General features: G+C 39.5%; 1 protein-coding gene across 1 annotated transcript; it reads left to right on the forward strand.

Moving 5' to 3' along the window:
* Window positions 1-4,842: 4,842 nt before the first annotated feature.
* LOC118454988 (cornifelin homolog B-like) lies at window positions 4,843-6,883 on the forward strand. Its single transcript, XM_035912484.2, has 4 exons — window positions 4,843-4,924; window positions 5,235-5,345; window positions 5,887-6,032; window positions 6,619-6,883. The coding sequence occupies exons 2-4, from the start codon at window positions 5,237-5,239 to the stop codon at window positions 6,712-6,714; spliced, it is 351 nt and encodes a 116-aa protein (XP_035768377.1). The 5' UTR covers window positions 4,843-4,924; window positions 5,235-5,236; the 3' UTR covers window positions 6,715-6,883.
* The last annotated feature ends 2,854 nt before the right edge of the window (window positions 6,884-9,737 follow it).

Below are 9,737 nucleotides of genomic sequence, written 5' to 3' on the forward strand. Positions count from 1 at the left end.
TACACATTTTGTTCGATGTAGTGAATAAGCAGAAAAGTACAAAATGTGTTGATTCTGAATACTGAAGTGTCATCTGACTTGCTGAGTTTGGCAACCGGATGAGCCATAGGGCATCTGCTCAAGAGAAGGACAGAGGGACGATAAAATCAGGGAAAAATATATACAGTTGTGGTCAGAAGTTTGTATCCACTCATCATTGGTCATTGGTCAAGGCCAAAATCACTCATTGGTGATTTTGGTCTTTTAATTATTTCATGCACTGTTCTTTTTTCAGCATAGAATAATTACACAGCACACGTCTTTGATGACTTTAAAACTAAAAGTTGTGTGCATAAATTTTAATTTATTTTTCTACATGTCTTTTGACCTAACAAGGTTGAGGCCTGTCAACTTCTTGTTGGTGATGATGATTGACTGCAAGTGCAGCATAAAAGCATTTGGACTGACCAATACTTTGAAAAAAAGTAAAGCCCAAAAAAATCAGTGAAGATCTAAGAAGACAAGTTGTAGATTTACACAAGTTGATTGTTCATATAAGAGGGCAAAATAAAGAGAGCGATTCTTCTAATGTAGATTTTTTTTCTTTTATGAGCTACAGCTCTCACTGCTGTTACTGACAGTTTCTCAACTAGAGTGTGATCAACATCTGCATTTCTGAGTAAAGATTAGGAGGTATTTCAGGGTTCAAATCACGGCCACTAGCATGTGATTTCTTGGCCAGCATCATCTGCCTGATTCCAAGTACAAATTTCGTAAGTAATGCCATGTACGCAGTTTGCAGATTTCTTCTTCCTCATTTTCATGTTGTGGATGTTACACAGATGTTACAACAGACAGTTTTTCATCATATTGTGTATTAGAAACATTCAGGTTAGTATAGACAAGTTTATTGAGCTTTTACCCTCTTTGATAATTATTCGTTACATTTTTGTGGCATTTTCTTGTTATCACTTCTGAACAAGTTAGTACATTTCAAACAGGCATTTGGGATCAAACATTTTTAGAGATTCAGAACAGTTCCCTTTTTGAGGTTTGGTTTCTCTTTTTTTTTTGTTTTTCTCAGCGTCTTAAGATCCGCTTTTCCAAAAATCAAAATCAAACTCAAAAGAAACATAAATAATAAAACAGAATATAATTTTTGTTTTTTTGTAGAGCAAGTCCAAGTGGAACTGATAAGGAGGATCGATAGGCAGGCAGACTAACAATTCCAAGGAAATGATCTACTGGTGCGCAATTCCCATCCCTAGACAGGACTATTTATACACATCCAGTACCTCACTACAACACTTGCCTTGCCTTACAACACTTCTAAAGTATGTAAGCAGATACAAGCGACCATAATAATTTTTACTGCAGTAATGTGTTGCTCCTTTTATTATTGTTTTGGTGACGGTTCACAGAGATGCAAAAACAAAATGGTCTTCTCTGATAAATGAACCATTCATGATGCCATGGTAGAAGCAGCAGACAGAGAGGTCTTCACTGACACATGTGCTTTCATCGCAGTTAACCTTTAATGATATGATTTATGTTAGTTTTGATTCGCTCAAAACTAGACGAAAACAATTCTATAAATTCTGGCGTTTTGGAGTTCTCCCTCTCCCATTTTTACATCTCTCTCTATCTCTACAGGCCTGACTGGAGGACAGGAGACAGTTGCCATGGTGAAGTGGGAAGAGTGGTCTTCATAGGTCATCAGAGAGAAGTTTGTGCCATACAGGGCGAAAGATGACCCAAGTCCAAACTGTGACGACCCCTCAGCTATTTCGACCAATCACATTAAGATTCTGTTTTTATGATGCATAAGAGAAGTGTTTACTGCCTGGGTGCGGTGCGGTTTGTTCGTTTAGGTTTGCTAAATGAAGTAAGAGACACGGTGCTGTTAGTTACTTGAACCTTTAACTGTCTAATAAATTTTAAGAAACGTGTACTTTGAGTTCATGTTGTCTTCTCTCATAAAGAACCTGACAATACTTCAGATACTGTTATCTTCTGCCAAGACATCAGCTGCCTTGTCCTTCCATACCTGAGAATAGAAGTTAACTGTTGTGTTGAGCTTCTTCTTTAAATCACTTACATGTAAAATAGGGATGCAACGATACCAATTTTTTCAAAACGATATGATACCGATACTTGGATCTGAGTACTTGCCGATACAGAGTACAAAAACCGATACTTCTACCACACACACACACACACACACACATGCAATGAATTGGAAGACAGGTTTTATTTCATTATCTGCCAATAAAAAATAAAATCTTAATAAAAATGACCACAAAAAAATTTCAAGTGAAAAATAAGCACTTCTGTTAAATTATTGCAGAGTCTCCACATTGTAATTTTACAAAATATCACTGAACTATTGGCACTGTCTCGAGCTTTCGGAATGATAAATAAACACTTCTGTTTGGAATAAAATAAATACAAATTAGGTTTGAGAATAAAATAAACTTTTAAATTATTGCAGAGTGTCCAATTGTAAACAAACAAACAAAATAACGAAAGTATTTGGCATTGATGAACAAACTCCTCATCTGCCCGTGGATCATCAGTCCACTGTGCCATTAAACTGAGGACTGACATCGCGCACACACTGCTTTTCTTTACCTCTTCAGAAAGTTTTGGCACCATTATCTCCCTGATGTGTGGGCGGCTGGGAATTTCATATCGCAGCTCGAGTATGCTGAGAAGACGGTGCAATCCTATGTTTTCCACGACCGGCATTGGCTGGTCATCCAGAGCGATAAAATGAGTCAGAGCCTCTGTTATTTTAACTGCCCGTGGATTTTCTCTTGACATTTTTCATCGCTTTTAGAAAACCTGAGTTAAAGTTGGCTGTTCCGGTCCACACTGCTGACATTTTGTTTAGCCTAGCTACAGCAGCCTCCAGTTTCTCTTTTTTATCTGTAGCCACCAGTCTCACTCGCCTAACCCTGTGCCCGTTTAGCGCGGGATGTCCCCCTAGAGGCCAATCTAAATAACGACAATCCACCCTCTGATTAATGAAATAAGTTAGTATCGGTTCATGGTATCGGTTAACTTTTACGAGTATGAGTACACACACATTTTACAGTATCGGCCCCGATACCTGATACCAGTATCGGTATCGGTGCATCCCTAATGTAAAATCTACAAATGTGATGAATTGTTCCTCACGTTTCACTAGCTTTACACCAGATGTGTGCACTGTGTGTACTCATTCGTGGAGCTGTCAGTAAAAATCGAACATGGTGACCTATTCTGAGCATGTTCCTTTTCACTGGCTGATGTCAAAGATTGATCACCTGTTGCAAAAATGGCAGAGTTTATTCTTACACGGTTACACCGTGTAACAAATAGCAACTACCTGAGATTTTATTGGTTTTATTGACTTTTGGTCTCACCTTCTAATTCATTGTGGTACCTGTGCAACCCATGCAAGACATACACTAGTTATGTACCATATTGTCTGGGCCAAAAACTTAATAAAGCAGCTTTGACAGCACGACACTGCCTGTGAAATCAACTAAACGCAGCATACTGTAGAGTCTCCGTCTTTAAAAAAATTTGTTTAATTTCTATTGTTTGTCCACTCAAGGTTTATAGGGATTTAAAAAAGTATTTAGTTAAATTACTTATTGAGTAATTAAATTACTTTTCAGACACAGTAATTAGATAAGTATTTTAAATACAATATTGATTAAGTAATTAGTAATTAGTAATTAATTACTTTTTAAAAGTAACTTACCCAACACTGGTTACTTCCCACTTCTGGTGTCAAGACTGATAGAATACATCTTGTTGCTGCTCACTGGTTAAGCAGTGTTTCCATTTCACAGCACTGAAGCAGAGACCCAGTGAACTCTTGACCCTTCATCATACCAGTTACTGGAAAGTCATTACAGGAACTGTGTGGAATTTCCTTCAGGCTCAGCCCTCTGCAGTTCACGAGCAACCGAAAAACATCTGACAATCCACCACTCACTACAATACTTGCCTTACTTGTGCTTTATTAACATAATGATAAAATAATATCAGTAGATGGGAATACAAACTTAAAAAAAAAATCTAATTATACTCAGCTTGAAACTAAAAAGTATTTCTATTTACTGTTGTCCACATTGTAGAGGGTGACTTTTCCTCTAAACAGGAGAATGTGACAGTCAGTCAGTCAGATGAGCAGTCCTTACCTTTAAATCTACCCTCTTTTCTTCCTCTCTCTGTTTGTGAGCTGATAGAAACACTGCATTTAAAATGACCTGACACTTAAAAAAACGTCACTCCCTTTATGCTCGCTCCTCTTCAGTATCGCAAGCTAGATGCTAAACCACAACTTACAGACACCTGCAGTCGTTCTGGTGTTGTGCAAAAAGAAACAAATACAAAAAAACACAGTCCCACTTTTAACTCCAGACTTTGGCACAGTCATCTCTTGTTATGCAACATCCTCTGGTGATTTATAAAAAAAAAGCCTGTCATAGGTTTCTGTTTAGGCTCAAACTAGTTTGATGTTTGGAGGCTCACAGTGACAGAACTGCGTTAAAGCAAAAGTAACATTTTTACAAAATGTAGGTGTACAAAGTACAGATATTTGTAGTAAAAAATAGTCAGAAAAAATCTCTACTCAAGTACAGTACAGATACCTGAAGTACAGTAATAAAGTATTTGTCCTTCGTTACTTCCCACCTCTTGTGTCAAATGTGTTTGGATTGACAGCAGAAGTACTGATAAATTCACAGAATAAGTCTGGACTTTCCATCAGGCTGAGCCATCTGCAGTTCACGAGCAACCCAAAAACATCTGCCAGTACAATACAAATTAGGAGTGTGTGTGCGTATCTCGGCACCTCCCCTTCCTGTTATTGGTCTGTGCTTAAATGCTGGTGTTTCCTAACTTTTTCTCTTGTCTTGAAAGCTCAGAGAACCAGAGAAGACCAAAGAAGGTAAGAAAAACATTTTACACTGATGAACAGCTTAAGAGAATCAGAAATCTTTGTAAAATCATGAATGTAATACGTGGTAACATTTTTCTGAGGAAGTCAGAGATAATAAATCTGTGCATAAAAGCAGTGTCAGCTCTTTTGTCTGGGCCGTACATAAATCATTCGTACAGCTGGCCAAATATATTTGTTGTCATCCTGTTATAACATGTATCAAAACCAGTCTTTCACCTTTTTCATAATCTAGCATTAAATTTCTCTTTTCACAAGATAACCACTACAGCGTTTCAATCTGTGTCTGTGTTTCCTACAGGCATGGCCGTCCGCCAGCAGCCCACCCAGGTGGTGACAGTCATCAGGACCATTGAAAACTCTGGCCAATGGAGCACTGACCTCTGTGATTGCTGCTCTGATATGGAGACCTGTAAGTAAACACAGGAAACCCTACAAACAGCAGTGATTTCTGCATGAGCGATTTCCTCAGACTTTGTTTGCATTAAGCTAACCGAGTGTTTAAAGTCAGTAAAAAATCAAAAATAAATGAACTATCTGAGACTACATGACAGCAATCATCATTTAGTAGCATTATGGAGTTTTTCATTATTTTACATTTTTCACCAGAAAACTGACTTTTCGTAATTGGAGTGGAAATGTCTCAAATGTTCAACTTAAACTTCATGACTCCTTTTATGATAGCATAAAAAATCAGACTTTGAGTTTCCCAAATATTTTTTTACTATCAATAAATAATAATAATAATAATAATAATAATAATAATAATAATAATAATAATAAAATAGAAGTTCAGTCTCTCTGTGGTTGGATTCAGGGAAAGTTGAAATAGCAAAAAGTTTTGTTGCTCCCCTGGAACATCCAGGTTGGTTGGTTTGTTGTAGTTAAAAAAAATAGTAAATAAAATATATAAATAAATATTTATTTATATATGTATATATTTCTCCTCAAAGGTTGCTGTGGCCTTTGCTGTTTCCCCTGCATGCAGTGTGATGCAGCCAATAAACATGGATGGTGCTGTGCAATGCCACTCCTGGACGCTTTTGGTGTGGTGTCCTGCTTACTCCGTCAGTCCATCAGAGAGCGCCACAACATCTATGTAAGGCTGGGTTAGAGATGGAGGACACTGTTACAAACTACATTGAAAAGATAGATGTGGACACTAGAGGAAGTGCACTTTTATAACTTCTGCACTGGCTTCATTTTAAAGCCCTGGAGGTTTCTGCTTGTTATGAACTAACATAACATCTAAATGTAAATTTATGAGATTCAAAAAATGCACACAAATTGTGCTTTGTGCAGATCCTTCTCACTCACTCTCACCTGTCATGGTCAAACTGACATAAAGTAACCACATCATGCAGTGCCATTATAAAAGTGACCTGGATAAAACTTGTGGTATTTTGCAATCCGTGGAGGCTATAAAGGAGTAGCTTGAGTTGAGAAAGAGGAAGTGTAAAGTTCTTCAAATCTGAAATCTCTTGCCCTCACTGTGGGGGAAAAAAAGCTGCAGTTTCTTGTTTTGACAAACTCTCAGATATTTGGTTACCCAACTCTACACAGGGACACAGCTGCCGGATGAGGGGATGACAACACCCCACTAAACTTTTAGGGCTGAGGGGTAACAACAGTAACTCCTGCTGCTTCATCCTCTGTCTATCTGCTTCTTCTTCTCCATCCTGCAGGGCTCGTTCACTGATGACTGCTGTAAAGTGTGCTTTTGTTACCCGTGTGTTTGGTGCCAGATGCATCGTGAGCTGAAGATCAGGCGATACCATTAGCCCGCCACCTCTACTGTGATCAGCACGCAAGTTTGGATATGATGCAAACGTTTTGGCTGTGTGATGAGGGCCTATGTCACTGCTGAACCAAATTGATTTAAATCTGCTGTCATATAATGTGTTGAACGCCTATGTGACTTTTTCAGGCCAATAAAATCCTTTAATTTTATGCAACATCATGTGTGAGATTAATTGTCCTCTTCTGCAGAGTTGAGTTTAACAAGTTTTCAGATAAAGACTTGTTATAATCATTAATTGTGAACTTTGATAGGATACCGAGAAGGACGTTGTAAGGTCACACTGTCCACTCATATAACTTTTCACAGTATTATAATATTTGCAAATGAAATACAGTGGCTTGCAAAAGTATTCGGCCCCCTTGAATTTTTCCACATTTTGTCACATTACAGCCACAAACATGAATCAATTTTATTGGAATTCCACGTGAAAGACCAACACAAAGTGGTGTACACGTGAGAAGTGGAACGAAAATCATACATGATTCCAAAAATGTTTTACAAATAAATAACTGAAAAGTGGGGTGTGCGTAATTATTCCGAGTCAATACTTTGTAGAACCCCTTTTTGCTCCAATTACAGCTGCCAGTCTTTTAGGGTTTGTCTCTACCAGCTTTGCACATCTAGAGACTGAAATCCTTGCCCATTCTTCTTTGCAAAACAGCTCCACCTCAGTCAGATTAGATGGACAGCGTTTGTGAACAGCAGTTGTCAGATCTTGCCACAGATTCTCGATTGGATTTAGATCTGGACTTTGACTGGGCCATTCTAACACATGGATATGTGTTAGCCACCAGGCCTGGAGCCCAGTCGCCAACTCCACTACCATTTTCACCTCAACTTCAGTCGCCCCCTGTTCAGTTTTCTGTGTCGTCACTAGCCCAGTCCCCTATTCAGTTGCCGCTAGCTCAGTCTTCACCTCCACCACAATCAGCCCTGCTACCTGTAGCTCAGTCTTCAGCCCCGTCAGCCACTCAGCCACTATCACAATCAGAATCACTACAACCTTTGTTACAGTCCATAGCTCAGTCAATACCTCAGTTAGTAGCGCAGTCATTAGCTTTGTCACCAGTTCAGACTCCAGTGTTGTCACCCATCCAGTCAGCCACTCATCTACACCTTTAGCCAGGGGCCTCAACGCCTTCTGACCATGCATCAGCTCCTGCTGGAAGCTCGAGTGAGCCAATCCAGCATTTCGTGGCTCCCATGCCGCTGTCTGTCTCAGCTGGCAGTTCAGGAGAACTGTTTCAGCAGTCTGCCTCTGCTGGAGGGTCTGAGAGGCCCGTCCAGTCGTCTTGTGTTTTAGCTGGGGGTCCTGGAGAACCCAGCCAGCACATCCTCGTGTCAGCTGATGGCTCTGGAGAGTCTGTTCAGCCACCACCTGCAACTTCCACGCCGTCGCCTGCAGCGTTACCACCTGCAACTTCCACAACGTCATCTGGTCCCGCAGCTGCCACGCCGTCCTCTGGTCCCGCCTTGTCTGCTCCTGCGGTTGCTACACCGCCGTCAGATCCTGTTCCACCTCGCCTTTGTTCTAGTTTGTGTTTTTCCCGGTTTGGTTTCTGCTTTGTTTTCTGGCAGCAATAAAGCTGTGGGTTTTGAGTTGCATTCAGTTTCCGAGTTCTGCATTTGGATCCTCACCTCCGCCTGCCCGCACACAGAGCCCTGACAAGCACATTACTGTAGCAGAGAAATTTCAGAGCTACCCTAGCCAGTGCTATTATGTCACTGTTTTAACACTCCCAGCTTCAATAATCCACTTAAATGCTTCTTATTAACAGTTAAATAATTCACAGTGATCACAGTGGCTACACAGATGTTCATATCCCATAATCGTACACAGTGCTGTACTCTACAACCCACCTGATGCTCATCTCTCAGTGCATTTATCCACTGCCTCTGAGAGAGGGCGCCATTGCTCTTCCACAGACCAACATTGTGGTTATTATGGCAAGTGGAGTCACACACAACATAAACACAGTTACACCTCCATGTGGTTAAGAGACTGAAACAATGTTAAGCATGTTTATCCTTTTATCTGCTTTATTATAAATAGTTCAGCTAATTTAGGAAAGTTCTGATCAACGTGATCGAGCCTCTGCATCAGGCGGGATAATTACTGGGTCCACCGTAAAACTGGTGTATTTTAGTCAACTCGTACTATAGGTTGCTTTTCAAAGTAACATTGCAATAACTAGACCTTTAAATTCAGGTTTATGAAGGTGAAAAAGGTTGTTTACAACAAGAATGCAATAATGTTAATTTTAGGAAAATGTATGCATGACATTATGAATGGATGATGACATCCTCTAAAGCAGTGGTTACCAAACTTTTTTTGCTGGGCCCCCCCTTGTTTTACAAGAAAAATGTTCGTGCCCCACAAACACGTCCTCCAACCACACAGCCATATTTTGCTCCATTGCAGTTTATTTCACACCTCAAACATTTAGTAAACAATTAAGCAAATACAAGTAATCTGCAATAAATTACAGGTAGTAATAAAATAAACTACTAACTCTTTTACGCTACGTCCACACCTACACGGGTATTTGTGAAAACGCAGCTGTTTCATCCACACATAAACGGCGTTTCGAATCACCGAAAACTGAGATTTTTTTTTAAAACTCATTTTTTGCATTTACGTGTGGACGAGGAATACAAAGCTGGTCACGCAACGTCAAAGGTATGTGCCTTTTTTCACGTCACGCTGTGCGCCACGTTATTGTTTACAGGAGATGAGTTGCAGAATGGCAGATAGAGACAAAATATTGTTACTGTTAATCTGACTATCTTCAGGTTTTACACGCTTACATATACACACGCAGTTACTGTCCCTCTATTTACAAAGGCAGAGAAGTCACGGTGTGATTATTTTACGTGTAGTTTTTTTTTCATGTGTAATAATATTCAACATTGCTATCAATACATTTTTCAAAAAATGCCTCTCTGTGCAAAATGGGTTTAAAAACCTAAACAACTGTGGGATACTGTTTGTCTGTGATTTGA

This window comes from Neolamprologus brichardi, chromosome 3 (genome assembly GCF_056152115.1).
Source record: "Neolamprologus brichardi isolate AB-2024 chromosome 3, ASM5615211v1, whole genome shotgun sequence".
Taxonomy (NCBI): domain Eukaryota; kingdom Metazoa; phylum Chordata; class Actinopteri; order Cichliformes; family Cichlidae; genus Neolamprologus; species Neolamprologus brichardi.

What these genes read in the sequence shown, in the direction of transcription:
- LOC118454988 (XM_035912484.2), top strand. Translation starts at nt 5,237, where the DNA reads ATGGCCGTCCGCCAGCAGCCCACCCAGGTGGTGACAGTCATCAGGACC. An exon ending in CTGCTCTGATATGGAGACCT is followed by an intron (nt 5,346 to 5,886) that starts GTAAGTAAACAC and finishes TTCTCCTCAAAG; the next exon opens with GTTGCTGTGGCCTTTGCTGT. An exon ending in GAGAGCGCCACAACATCTAT is followed by an intron (nt 6,033 to 6,618) that starts GTAAGGCTGGGT and finishes TCCATCCTGCAG; the next exon opens with GGCTCGTTCACTGATGACTG.